This window comes from Mizuhopecten yessoensis, unplaced genomic scaffold (assembly GCF_002113885.1).
Source record: "Mizuhopecten yessoensis strain PY_sf001 unplaced genomic scaffold, ASM211388v2 scaffold10911, whole genome shotgun sequence".
NCBI classification, from domain to species: domain Eukaryota; kingdom Metazoa; phylum Mollusca; class Bivalvia; order Pectinida; family Pectinidae; genus Mizuhopecten; species Mizuhopecten yessoensis.
This window is the reverse complement of record NW_018408783.1, coordinates 103148-118711: the sequence shown is the minus strand read 5'-3', so window position 1 is coordinate 118711 and position 15564 is coordinate 103148. Positions and strand designations below refer to the sequence as shown.

General features: G+C 35.2%; 1 protein-coding gene across 1 annotated transcript; it reads right to left on the bottom strand.

Annotated features, from left to right (window-relative positions):
• Nucleotides 1-498: 498 nt before the first annotated feature.
• Nucleotides 499-15366, bottom strand: LOC110463471 (COMM domain-containing protein 3-like). Its single transcript, XM_021518088.1, has 8 exons — nt 15153-15366; nt 13507-13618; nt 12447-12510; nt 9758-9792; nt 9270-9330; nt 8443-8499; nt 2535-2594; nt 499-2214 (listed from the first exon to the last, which is right to left on the bottom strand). Exons 1-8 carry the CDS (start codon nt 15289-15291, stop codon nt 2152-2154), a joined length of 591 nt encoding a protein of 196 aa, XP_021373763.1. The 5' UTR covers nt 15292-15366; the 3' UTR covers nt 499-2151.
• Nucleotides 15367-15564: the final 198 nt, after the last annotated feature.

Here is a 15564-nt window from a genome sequence, read left to right as displayed (position 1 = left end):
ACTAATGAGCATAATAAAGAATCATCGACTTTTATATCACACAATGATATAACATATTTCCCTCCGAGATCATGATGACGACCAGAAAACCCATACTTATAACTCTATCGTATCATGATATATATTTTTACAAGATGTGAAGGATTCTTTAGAAATGAAGAAGGTGAATCATATTTTTTTCATCTTCATTACCAGTCAGAACTTCCTTGATCTTGGTTCTGAGTTGATGTTCATTTTCTGAGGATACAAGTATAGTTGATGTTTTCTGCTTTTGTTTCGGTTCTATATTTGAATTTTGCCGTTGTGGAATATTTACCAGATTAATTAAGTACTTCATATTCTCCTTTATCAGTTTCCTCATTCTTTATTACTTCTTAGCCACAGGATCAGTGTATCGATCTTTCGATCATAAATGTCTCTTTCTGGATAGTAACATCATTTCTGGGGTTTCTAGAGTATATCTCTCACTCATCTTAATTACCAAACAAAAACAATGCATTTATGATATCTCTTTTTATTGATATACAACATACACATACAAGCATTTCTCTATAACTATGTATTACTATTGATTTAGTATAGAAATTGAACTCTCATGTATTATCTAAACTGCATCAGTTTTATGACACATTCACAGAAATTATATAGTCTAGTAGTTGACATTTAAAAAATTATTAAAACTGAAAATAACTTGAATGTCAGGGTATAAATGCCAAATCTCAAAAATCTTAAACAAAAAATAAATACATTTCTGCTCATCTTAAACAACAGAATTCATTTGTTGTATAGTTACCTCTAACTAAATGAGGTTGATATATATATGGAATCTTACATGAGTTTCCATTTCATATGAGATTTATGAAAACGAGTCTAAGAACTTTTCAATTTACCAAGCCTCCTAGGCGTGACGTCACAATCAAAACAATTCAAACTTACAACCAATCACAGGGCTGATAGGACATATTACATGGGTTAATACGCAAAAAAATATGACAAGGGTATATTCACTGAGATAACACAGTACATTGTGTGATAAAACTGGATCTAAATGGATACATTGTACTCAAACATGGAAGTTCAATATTTTCATATACACTTCGTTACAGTTTTTAATTAATACATCAGTAGAATATTATATTGACTTAGAAGAGCTTTCTAAGTTCATCTTTTTAAAATTTGAATCATAATGGAAAAACTGCCATCAAAATGAGAAGAAATTTACCCGTACTATAGCATTGAATCATCTTTAAGGAGAAAACCTAAATCTTTTGTTCCAACTTAGTCAAACATAGAGAAAAAATAATATATTTGGTGCTATTGCACATATCCTGTAATAATTATGTTAATATAAACAACACCAGTGTAGAAACACGTCCCGTCTATAGTGGCTAGATTTGCTCTTCATAAAATGGTTATACGGCTAGGTTTATAGGTGAATAAAAAGAGCGGATACAAATTCTATCGATACTTAAACACGTCATCTCATAAATCTTGGACGATGTGAATTAAAAAATTTAAGGATGTTTCGTTGGGAAAGGAAAGGTTTTTCAACAAAGTATTTCTCTAAAGTACACAAATAAGCAAAACCGTTTTGGGATAAACAGAATAGCAAAGATTGATCAGGCAAGCAACAATCTCACATTATGAACCAAACCTCGAAAGTTTATAAAAGTGAGTTGAGGTTTGTTAAATTGCTATTTTTCAAATAGGGACATTTATAAATATCAGAAATGACTTCCACACATCGCATATTTTTTTTTTATTCAATATTTGTTATTAATGCTGCATACCAGGCAATTTTCGCTGCAGTTTGATTTTGTCTTTGTCATCTTGCCTTATGAGGGCAAATTTACATGTATTGTCATTACAGCGAACAGAAGTAAATAGCACTACAAACATATTAATTAAATATGAAGGGCAAAATAAACACTGCCGTGGGCGAAAATTGATTTAAGGGCGAAAGTTTGACTTGACGAAATTCCCTGGTATGCAGATTACAAATGACCTTTAACCTTAATCACACTAGTGTTCTCTATATCATGTTGTAGGCAGCATACTTACACTTCATATCACTTATAATACCATTTTTACACATAATTTGGCCCCGCAAACAAGTATACTATCCTATCAAAATGTCTTTTACGCCTTGCACTACTGTGATGCACTGATTTTCTCTAAACACTTCGTAGCATCTTTTAATTTTCCAACAAAATCCTGAAATAAATGGAAACATATGAAAAAATATTTAACAACACTGACAATAACAAGTTGACGATGAAAAAATAACTTGTATATTACTAGCAATTAATGAATCATGCCTCAACTTTCATGATTAGCACTTCTAAAATGAAAAAATCATTTGTATATAAATAGATATGAATTTCAAGATCTACAAATATGAAAGTCTCAAATTTACTGATTAAGTGCTTTATTAAAAATAATCAAAAGGTCAATGAACAAAATCAGTTATCAGACATTCACTCATTTAGTGCTCCACTTAGTAGGTCAATGATTATTTTGAGACGTTTTCTTACCTGTAACTGTTCTTGTGTACAGGAGAACTGTACGTCCTGAATACCTGGTTTCCCTGGTACCTGTAATTAGTCCACAGGTAAAGTCAAAATGTCATTTACATACCTATGCCTGTAATTAGTCCACAGGTAAGTCAAAATGTCATTTACATACCTATACCTGTAATTAGTCCACAGGTAAAGTCAAAATGTCATTTACATACCTATGCCTGTAATTAGTCCACAGGTAAAGTCAAAAGGTAATTTACATACCTATGCCTGTAATTAGTCCACAGGTAAAGTCAAAAGGTCATTTACATACCTATGCCTGTAATTAGTCCACAGGTTAAGTCAAAATGTCATTTACTTATCTATGCCTGTAATAAGTCCACAGGTAAAGTCAGAATCTCATTTACATACCTATGCCTGTAATTAGTCCACAGGTAAAGTCAAAATCTCATTTACATACCTATGTCTGTAATTAGTCCAAAGGTAAAGTCAGAATCTCATTTACATACCTATGCCTGTAATGAGTCCACAGGTAAAGTCAGAATCTCATTTACATACCTATGCCTGTAATTAGTCCAAAGGTAAAGTCAGAATCTCATTTACATACCTATGCCTGTAATGAGTCCACAGGTAAAGTCAGAATCTCATTTACATACCTATGCCTGTAATTAGTCCAAAGGTAAAGTCAGAATCTCATTTACATACCTATGCCTGTAATGAGTCCACAGGTAAAGTCAGAATCTCATTTACATACCTATGCCTGTAATTAGTCCAAAGGTAAAGTCAGAATCTCATTTACATACCTATGCCTGTAATTAGTCCAAAGGTAAAGTCAGAATCTCATTTACATACCTATGCCTGTAATGAGTCCACAGGTAAAGTCAGAATCTCATTTACATACCTATGCCTGTAATGAGTCCACAGGTAAAGTCAGAATCTCATTTACATACCTATGCCTGTAATGAGTCCACAGGTAAAGTCAGAATCTCATTTACATACCTATGCCTGTAATGAGTCCACAGGTAAAGTCAGAATCTCATTTACATACCTATGCCTGTAATTAGTCCAAAGGTAAAGTCAGAATCTCATTTACATACCTATGCCTGTAATGAGTCCACAGGTAAAGTCAGAATCTCATTTACATACCTATGCCTGTAATTAGTCCAAAGGTAAAGTCAGAATCTCATTTACATACCTATGCCTGTAATGAGTCCACAGGTAAAGTCAGAATCTCATTTACATACCTATGCCTGTAATGAGTCCACAGGTAAAGTCAGAATCTCATTTACATACCTATGCCTGTAATTAGTCCAAAGGTAAAGTCAGAATCTCATTTACATACCTATGCCTGTAATGAGTCCACAGGTAAAGTCAGAATCTCATTTACATACCTATGCCTGTAATGAGTCCACAGGTAAAGTCAGAATCTCATTTACATACCTATGCCTGTAATTAGTCCAAAGGTAAAGTCAGAATCTCATTTACATACCTATGCCTGTAATGAGTCCACAGGTAAAGTCAGAATCTCATTTACATACCTATGCCTGTAATGAGTCCACAGGTAAAGTCAGAATCTCATTTACATACCTATGCCTGTAATTAGTCCAAAGGTAAAGTCAGAATCTCATTTACATACCTATGCCTGTAATTAGTCCAAAGGTAAAGTCAGAATCTCATTTACATACCTATGCCTGTAATGAGTCCACAGGTAAAGTCAGAATCTCATTTACATACCTATGCCTGTAATGAGTCCACAGGTAAAGTCAGAATCTCATTTACATACCTATGCCTGTAATTAGTCCAAAGGTAAAGTCAGAATCTCATTTACATACCTATGCCTGTAATTAGTCCAAAGGTAAAGTCAGAATCTCATTTACATACCTATGCCTGTAATGAGTCCACAGGTAAAGTCAGAATCTCATTTACATACCTATGCCTGTAATGAGTCCACAGGTAAAGTCAGAATCTCATTTACATACCTATGCCTGTAATGAGTCCACAGGTAAAGTCAGAATCTCATTTACATACCTATGTCTGTAATTAGTCCAAAGGTAAAGTCAGAATCTCATTTACATACCTATGCCTGTAATGAGTCCACAGGTAAAGTCAGAATCTCATTTACATACCTATGCCTGTAATGAGTCCACAGGTAAAGTCAGAATCTCATTTACATACCTATGCCTGTAATTAGTCCAAAGGTAAAGTCAGAATCTCATTTACATACCTATGCCTGTAATGAGTCCACAGGTAAAGTCAGAATCTCATTTACATACCTATGCCTGTAATTAGTCCAAAGGTAAAGTCAGAATCTCATTTACATACCTATGCCTGTAATGAGTCCACAGGTAAAGTCAGAATCTCATTTACATACCTATGCCTGTAATTAGTCCAAAGGTAAAGTCAGAATCTCATTTACATACCTATGCCTGTAATGAGTCCACAGGTAAAGTCAGAATCTCATTTACATACCTATGCCTGTAATTAGTCCAAAGGTAAAGTCAGAATCTCATTTACATACCTATGCCTGTAATGAGTCCACAGGTAAAGTCAGAATCTCATTTACATACCTATGCCTGTAATTAGTCCAAAGGTAAAGTCAGAATCTCATTTACATACCTATGCCTGTAATGAGTCCACAGGTAAAGTCAGAATCTCATTTACATACCTATGCCTGTAATTAGTCCAAAGGTAAAGTCAGAATCTCATTTACATACCTATGCCTGTAATGAGTCCACAGGTAAAGTCAGAATCTCATTTACATACCTATGCCTGTAATTAGTCCAAAGGTAAAGTCAGAATCTCATTTACATACCTATGCCTGTAATGAGTCCACAGGTAAAGTCAGAATCTCATTTACATACCTATGCCTGTAATTAGTCCAAAGGTAAAGTCAGAATCTCATTTACATACCTATGCCTGTAATGAGTCCACAGGTAAAGTCAGAATCTCATTTACATACCTATGCCTGTAATTAGTCCAAAGGTAAAGTCAGAATCTCATTTACATACCTATGCCTGTAATGAGTCCACAGGTAAAGTCAGAATCTCATTTACATACCTATGCCTGTAATTAGTCCAAAGGTAAAGTCAGAATCTCATTTACATACCTATGCCTGTAATGAGTCCACAGGTAAAGTCAGAATCTCATTTACATACCTATGCCTGTAATTAGTCCAAAGGTAAAGTCAGAATCTCATTTACATACCTATGTCTGTAATTAGTCCAAAGGTAAAGTCAGAATCTCATTTACATACCTATGCCTGTAATGAGTCCACAGGTAAAGTCAGAATCTCATTTACATACCTATGCCTGTAATTAGTCCAAAGGTAAAGTCAGAATCTCATTTACATACCTATGCCTGTAATGAGTCCACAGGTAAAGTCAGAATCTCATTTACATACCTATGCCTGTAATTAGTCCAAAGGTAAAGTCAGAATCTCATTTACATACCTATGCCTGTAATGAGTCCACAGGTAAAGTCAGAATCTCATTTACATACCTATGCCTGTAATTAGTCCAAAGGTAAAGTCAGAATCTCATTTACATACCTATGCCTGTAATGAGTCCACAGGTAAAGTCAGAATCTCATTTACATACCTATGCCTGTAATTAGTCCAAAGGTAAAGTCAGAATCTCATTTACATACCTATGCCTGTAATGAGTCCACAGGTAAAGTCAGAATCTCATTTACATACCTATGCCTGTAATTAGTCCAAAGGTAAAGTCAGAATCTCATTTACATACCTATGCCTGTAATGAGTCCACAGGTAAAGTCAGAATCTCATTTACATACCTATGCCTGTAATTAGTCCAAAGGTAAAGTCAGAATCTCATTTACATACCTATGCCTGTAATGAGTCCACAGGTAAAGTCAGAATCTCATTTACATACCTATGCCTGTAATTAGTCCAAAGGTAAAGTCAGAATCTCATTTACATACCTATGCCTGTAATGAGTCCACAGGTAAAGTCAGAATCTCATTTACATACCTATGCCTGTAATTAGTCCAAAGGTAAAGTCAGAATCTCATTTACATACCTATGCCTGTAATGAGTCCACAGGTAAAGTCAGAATCTCATTTACATACCTATGCCTGTAATTAGTCCAAAGGTAAAGTCAGAATCTCATTTACATACCTATGCCTGTAATGAGTCCACAGGTAAAGTCAGAATCTCATTTACATACCTATGCCTGTAATTAGTCCAAAGGTAAAGTCAGAATCTCATTTACATACCTATGCCTGTAATGAGTCCACAGGTAAAGTCAGAATCTCATTTACATACCTATGCCTGTAATTAGTCCAAAGGTAAAGTCAGAATCTCATTTACATACCTATGCCTGTAATGAGTCCACAGGTAAAGTCAGAATCTCATTTACATACCTATGCCTGTAATTAGTCCAAAGGTAAAGTCAGAATCTCATTTACATACCTATGCCTGTAATGAGTCCACAGGTAAAGTCAGAATCTCATTTACATACCTATGCCTGTAATTAGTCCAAAGGTAAAGTCAGAATCTCATTTACATACCTATGCCTGTAATGAGTCCACAGGTAAAGTCAGAATCTCATTTACATACCTATGCCTGTAATTAGTCCAAAGGTAAAGTCAGAATCTCATTTACATACCTATGCCTGTAATGAGTCCACAGGTAAAGTCAGAATCTCATTTACATACCTATGCCTGTAATTAGTCCAAAGGTAAAGTCAGAATCTCATTTACATACCTATGCCTGTAATGAGTCCACAGGTAAAGTCAGAATCTCATTTACATACCTATGCCTGTAATTAGTCCAAAGGTAAAGTCAGAATCTCATTTACATACCTATGCCTGTAATGAGTCCAAAGGTAAAGTCAGAATCTCATTTACATACCTATGCCTGTAATTAGTCCAAAGGTAAAGTCAGAATCTCATTTACATACCTATGCCTGTAATGAGTCCAAAGGTAAAGTCAGAATCTCATTTACATACCTATGCCTGTAATTAGTCCAAAGGTAAAGTCAGAATCTCATTTACATACCTATGCCTGTAATTAGTCCAAAGGTAAAGTCAGAATCTCATTTACATACCTATGCCTGTAATTAGTCCAAAGGTAAAGTCAGAATCTCATTTACATACCTATGCCTGTAATTAGTCCAAAGGTAAAGTCAGAATCTCATTTACATACCTATGCCTGTAATTAGTCCAAAGGTAAAGTCAGAATCTCATTTACATACCTATGCCTGTAATTAGTCCAAAGGTAAAGTCAGAATCTCATTTACATACCTATGCCTGTAATTAGTCCAAAGGTAAAGTCAGAATCTCATTTACATACCTATGCCTGTAATTAGTCCAAAGGTAAAGTCAGAATCTCATTTACATACCTATGCCTGTAATTAGTCCAAAGGTAAAGTCAGAATCTCATTTACATACCTATGCCTGTAATTAGTCCAAAGGTAAAGTCAGAATCTCATTTACATACCTATGCCTGTAATAAATCCAAAGGTAAAGTCAGAATCTCATTTACATACCAATGCCTGTAATTAGTCCAAAGGTAAATTCAGAATCTCATTTACATACCTATGCCTGTAATGAGTCCACAGGTCAAGTCAGAATCTCATTTACATACCTATGTCTGTAATAAGTTCGCGGGTAAAGTCAGAATCTCATTTACCTACACCTGACACCTGTAATTAGTTCAAAGGTAAAGTCACTCTCTTTTATATATCTCAAATCATCACAAGTTCATTTCCTATATTTTTTGGGGAATTGAGATGCAGACATTGATTTTGCTGATGTGTAAATAGTACTGGAACAGGTAATAATATCAGTAGCTGTTCATATGGAACAAGTTTGAACAGAAATAGGGGAAATCTGTCCGCAAATTAGTAGTCTCCGAATCAATGTAGCTAAATAATGATGTATACTCCCTACTTGTACCTCTTACCTCTGTCTTCAGAGATATCAGGTAGACAGCCTGATTCACCTTCTCTAGGTGGTTATTCTGAAACCAAAATCCCAGAGTGAAACAAAACACAGAGTAAAAACATCCAGATGTGTATATTGGGATAAAAATAGAGATTTTTCAGTAAATTGCTACAAAGGTACTGTGATAATTCATCATCCCTAAGACTTCAAAAAAAGGTCCAATGTAAGCTTCAATGACACATCAAGCTGCCGTACAAGTACCCTTAATTCTACATAATATGCCTTGTTTGGAAACAGGCCTTGGATACAGCCAAACATATCTAGATAATAAGCCATCTTTGAAAGTAACCTGATCTTGAAATATATATTGGATTCCAGGTAGGTGCCACATTTACCCTGTCCAGCTAAACTGCACTTACAATCAACTATCACCTATATGATTTATATTTGCAACAATTTGAAAAAATCATAAATGAAACTTTATGACATCATATTTTTTCATGCAACTAAAAATTACGCCTTTGAAATCTTAGTTTCACCAAAAATGAAAATAAGCCGAAGCTCGACGTACATGTATATGGTTGTGTAAAATAACGGGAATGGGAAACAAGGTACACATTACTATGGTATCAGCTCCCAGGCATGTCATACATAATGTACTAGGGTTGGAACAACCAATAAAGGAACATTTCACCTTTGTATTATGTTGATATATGAGAGCTACTTGGGATTGAACAAAAAAATCACCTGGCATAGTGAGAACGAAGGATAAACCTTCAAAATTTCATTTGAAAGAAGAAGTTTGATCTGTACAAAAGATGTTTTTATTTGACAAGCTTATATCACCTTGATATAGTAATCTAATCTCCAATCCACGTCGACTATGTGAGGGGGAGTAACTCCAACACTGTAAAATACAAAATAAGGTGAGTCTTTGTTCGATACAAAATATGATGAGTTTCTGAGAGAAAGACAGAGACGTCAGATAACATAAGCAAATTAGGACAATATAGGTCAGTGATGTTTTTACCTGTTTTCTCAGGGGCCTCAATTAACAAATCAAGATCTCACAATATTTTTTTTTGACACTTTGCTTAATAACAGTTTTTAAATGATGTTTCTTTTTGTATTACAGCTTAACATACTACATACAAAGAACAAAAACAAACCGTAGTCATGTTTTATAGAACTTTCAATTTTATAAAATATTCAGGAAGTTTAAAAAAAAACAACAGGTAGCTTTATAAGACAACAGAAAAAAGAGAACAAAATATTTTCATAAATACACTCCCCTTGTGAGTCCTTCCTTAGAGAATCACTAGTTGATTACTTACTTTCCAAGCAAAATCTGCAGAATTTGTTTCCTTTCCTGAAAGATAAACAATTAAGTACCAAAAAATGCAGAACAAATGTTTATTAAATACAGCAGAATGAGCAGATCCCTGTTACTCATGTAGCTCATATCGATCACCTGTCAGAAAGATTATGTGTCAATCAAACAGGGCAATGTTTTTACTGCATTAACAAAAAGGGTACATTTGCTTACAAAATGGAACTGTTTTGAGTTTGAATATGTTAAATAAATAATACAATAAGTGGCAATTTCTGAAAGTACAAATTAAGCCTTTACTTATTAGTGCTAATTTTCATAACTTATGTATCTTTAAGGACTCGCACAACTAAATCAGCCTATTAGCAAGTGTTTTATACAATTGTCATCCCTACCTAAAATTTGTCCGGGTTAATACAGAGCCTCTAATTAATTTAGATAGGCAATTGTTGACATATTTTATATTGAATGAAATCTACAGATAATAAACTTTAGAAAATTGTATAGCTTTAGTAGATTTTAATATGTGATGGCGGATTGATATGGGGTCAAATGTCAGGGGGTGTTCCCGTCCCACTTCACCGGTTTGGCTCGTAAACTTCAGGTTGTCTGAAAAGCAGACGCTTATAGTGCTCTTATCCCCGCCAAAAAATGCCTTATGAAGCCTGTGTCAGGTATGTATCTGTGAATCTAGACAGTTGTCACTAGTGTTGAACTTCAAATATAAAAGCTATTAGCCCAAAAGCTTAGTTATAACATATAGTATTAAGTTGTGTGAGCCCTTTAATGCTGTTAAAATTTAAACTCACAGCTTTTTGTTCACAGTTAAGCTAGTTGTTCACAAACATATACATTACAAAATGAAAATGCATATACCACAGCTATTTGGTAAATCATGTCTAACAAAGTGAAACATTTATAACACAATCTTAACTTATCAATAACTTGTTGACAACCTGGTTTGGTTTGTTTGTGTTTTACGTCCTATTAATATAGTACAGCTATGGTCATTTAAGGATGTGCCAGGTTTTGGTGGTGGAGGAAATCTTGAGTACCCGGAGAAAATAAACCACCGACCTACTGCCAGTACCTGGCGACTGCCCCGCGTAAGCCTCGAACCCGCGACCAGTGGTGGAGGGCTAGTAGTAGCAGAATGTCAGACGCCTTCTAATTAACCACTTGGCCACCACGACCCTTCTTTGTCATAATGAATATTCTGTTAATTGTTTGTTTTAAAGCAAGCACTCTTAAATACATCTACCTTACAAATTGAGACATCTTACCTCTCATTAAAACATAAAAAACCAGACAGCATCAACAAAAGGATATTTTAACAAGACAATTTGTAGCTTTTGACAAATAACATTCTGTATACAACAAGAGGCCCATAGGCCTAAACGGTCACCTGAGTCTACAGTATTTATTTTTGTTGTTGAAATATGTACCAATTTGAGTAAAAAATAGTATAATGTTAACTTAACTTTGTCAGGACCATGAGCTGATCATTCCTAGACCAATTTTAAGTGAGATCGGCCTATTAGAACTTAGTAGCAAAATAGCGGCCATGGCAGCCAAATTGTATTTCTGATTGACCCGAAAAATAACAACACTTTGTCAGGACCATGAGGCGATCATTCCTACCAACTTTCAGTTCAATCGGTCCAGCAGAACTTGACTTTAAGTTTGAAATAGGTTTTCAAAATGGCGGCCGTGGCGGCCATATTGGATTTCTGATCGACCCGAAAAATAACAACACTTTGTCAGGACCATGAGGCGATCATTCCTACCAACTTTCAGTTCAATCGGTCCAGCAGAACTTGACTTTAAGTTTGAAATAGGTTTTCAAAATGGCGGCCGTGGCGGCCATATTGGATTTCTGATCGACCCGAAAAATAACAACACTTTGTCAGGACCATGAGGCGATCATTCCTACCAACTTTCAGTTCAATCGGCCCAGCAGAACTTGACTTTAAGTTTGAAATGTAAAATGTTAACGGACGATGGACGACGGACGACGACGGATGAAAACGGATAGCAATAGGTCACTTGAGCTAAAGCTCAGGTGACCTAAAAATCAGTGAATGAAAAATATGTCCCAAGTTAAAATGTATCTTCAGTAAATATTTCATTCAAATATCTTGCAGACAGGCTTGCTCTTTTGATGCCAGTTCAGTTTTAGGGAAATCAAAATGCTGAACAACTCATAGGAACTGTGTACAGCATAAAGTGTGAAAGCAAAACAACAAGCAGGCCTTGTTTTTTTTCTTTTTCTTTATTTTTCTTTTCGTTTTAGATTTGAGAAATTTTGTTTCAGAAAATCAGAAAGGAATGGGTCCAACTCATGAGATAATAAAAGGGCAGGAGAAATCCTGTTCAATGTATGTATACCAGTATGTTTATGTCACCATGGTAAAATACTAGCTGCTTCCTACTGACTCAGCTAGGGAGATTTTTTTTTACGCTCATTCAGTAGAGCGTAAGACTAGTAAACCAAAGGTCACAGGTTTGACTCCTAGAGAAGGGATCGAAAAAAATATTACCTCAGTTACATTTATGTAGATTGAAACTACAGTACTGGTATTTTGATGCATTCTCTCTTAACACCATGAATTAATATATCATATTGTTTATTCTTGCATTGGCATCGTTTTAACACCTATTAACATTTTTGAGTTATGATTGATAGAACTTACCTGGTAACTTGATATGAAGGCTTTGATTCTGTCGGCAGTGAATTTACAGTCTTCTAGCACAGCTCTGTATGGTCAGAAAAATATTCATCAACCCTCTGTTTGAAGATGTTAATTAAATTTTTAAGAATCTAAAATAGTTTAAATTAAGGCAATTAAGAAGTAAGTTTGCTGTTGGTACCAAAGCTCACGTGCTTTCTCCTATAGCACATTCACAATTTAGTGATTAACCCTCATTAACATTGCAAGTTCAACCATCTACACCATGTCACTTCAACTGTGTAAGCCAATCTACTGCACATCTACTGCCTGTACACAAATGCAATTAAAATCATTCTTTTGTCTTAAAACAGATTATAATGTACCATATTTGCTGTGATAAGTCAGGTGCTAGAAAAATTAGTTGAGGGGTGCACTAGATAACTAAAACTAGGCTGTGTCTGTTGCTGTAGGGCGACATAACTATCAGACACATTCCCAGAGAGAATTTCAAAACTTCTTTTTTACTCTAAAACACTGTAAAATTGTAGTGTCTGATATTAAGTGTATATATATAGCATTATATTTTGTGAACAGGAGAGAGCCAGAATGTAGCGTGTCTAGGAATGGATGGGGTGGCTTATATCATTTCAATAAGTGCCCTAAATAGGGAGTTGAGTTTGTAAGAGTAAGGGGGTTAATTAAAGTGGATACTAAAGATTTATTTTTTGGGGGAATATTTCTGATAATTTGAAAATGCAATCCCCATCAAATCCCCTTGAATGGTCAGAAACACCTAATTATTTTACAAAAGTGCAAATCCTTGGCAAAAGAAAACTTCAGGACAAATTTATTAGAACACGTTTTGATTAGTAAAAATAAGAAAGAGATCCAATGGGCCTGTATCAGAAAAACTTTGTGGGTCTTTGGAGAGACATTGGACGACACATGATGACAGACAAAAGTCTATGTCTCAGATGACCTAAACACCACAAAGTGACTGCTGGATCTGCAAGTGAATCTAGATATATTTTAATGTGTGCAGTAACAAGCTAAAGTTGTAAGGAAATCTGGGAAAACTTACTCGAGTGAGGCAGCCTCTGTGTCATGCTTGGTAGCTTCGATGATACAGGACACCAGTCCAGCGTATGCCTCCTTCAATGCAGCCTTATCAACACCACCGAAAGCCTCGTCTCCTATAACCAAGTATCAACAGGTACGTTAGGCCAGAGAAAAAAGAACGGTGTGATTGTTCAAACCTTCATCGAAGAATTGAAATGATTTTAGTTGGCATTCCGAAAAGGAAATGATAAAATCTAGAGAGTTTGCAAGTGATTTATGTTGAATTTGTTATTTCCGTTTGGCATTCATATCGCCCATCTTTGTCATCTTTATTTCATATGGGTAAATGTATATAACACACATACATCGACCTGAAGGCATAAGAAGGTAACTCTAGTGATACTGTTACATACATACATACAACACAGACGCTAACACCAATCATACTCCATTCCAAGTCACTGGAGTGAGCAGTAAGGGTTAACCCTTTCACCCCTATGTAACTTTAGTAGACTTTATCATGCATTGATATGGAGGGGTCCATTATAAAATATTCGTTTGAAGTGTAATTAGATACTGAAAAATTTAAGCCTTGATTAAATTTGGGTCCTGAAATTTGCAAAAACTGATTTTATAAGTGTCTGTGTCTGATAGTAAACTTATCTGTGTTGATGTAGCTATAAACCAAGCTGCTGTCTGCCTCTAGAGGTTTGGGGTGCCATCTACTCTAACAATGTTAGAGGTTTAACACGGCGAAAAACTTTTGACAGGCGCCAAAAAACTGGGAACGCTGATTGGTGACTTCAGAACGTTCTATAAATATCTCAAGTGAGCCCCAGGTGCCAATTTCGTTTGTAAAAACCACAGGAGCCTGAAGTTCTGTCAAAAATGATTATTAACAGTAATACAAAAAAAACCACCTATAATATGCTTAAATAGGTAACAAAAAAAATGTATTACTGTTATTATTCATTATTGACAGAACTTCAGACACCTTACTCCCATAACATGAGAGGCCGCTGGTCGGCCTTTTTTCAATCGGATATGATTTTGCCGCGGCGCCTGTCAAAAGTTTTTCGCCGTGTAAAACCTCTAACATTGTTGGAGTACAGACACCTGTGGTAATTTTTTAAGCATATTATTGGTATTTTTTTTTGTATTACTGTTATTATTCATTATTGACAGAACTTCAGGCTCCTGTGGTAATAGGTTATAAGCAAGCATGTTGTTCCACAAAACGATCTGTAGTGTACATCAGTAGTCATCATAGACTGCATAGGAGTTTGGGTTTCTGTGGAAATTTTCAGTTTTGTGCGAGAAAACTTAGCTGAAAACGAAGAGCGGTAAATCTGCCGTTGCCCTCCTGTCTATTTTTTAAGCATATTAGAGGTATTTTTTTGTATTACTGTTATTATTCATTATTGACAGATCTTCAGGCTCCTGTGGTAAAAACACCTATCGATATTCTTCCTTTGATACAACCATAAATGAAAATAATTCCTCCCGAGATTTTTCAATGAATGAATAAAGTGATGGTTTGGTGATCCGACTTGGGTACGGTCACGTATCCCGGTACCCTCAATTTTTATAAGGTTTAAGAATGTGTATACAAATACAAATGTATCGAAACCGAGCCCCTGTGGCATAACTCTGTTACGTTAAGCCTACCCGATATTCGATTTCTTTGTTCCGAGTCCACAACTCCATCGAATGCAGCATCGAGCAATCTCTGGTAACATTTGTTAGGGACATGAGCAGAATCACCGACGATTGACAAACTGTCAATTACGGCTTGCGAGAGCTCCATTCAAACACGTATTTCAGAATTGCGAGTCGGTCACTCCCCCGTATTCGTGATACACCTTTTTTTAATTTCACGACATCAAAGAGTTCCAGAAAAAGGGAGCATAAATATTTTGAATTTTAGCTTAAACATTTCGCCTTTTCACTACGTATACTAGACAAGGTAGAACGAAATTTAAACAATGATTTAAATAATTTAAATAATCAATATCACTTTCATATTCTGTAATAATGCTTAATAACACACAATTAAAATTATATTATTTATATATAATAG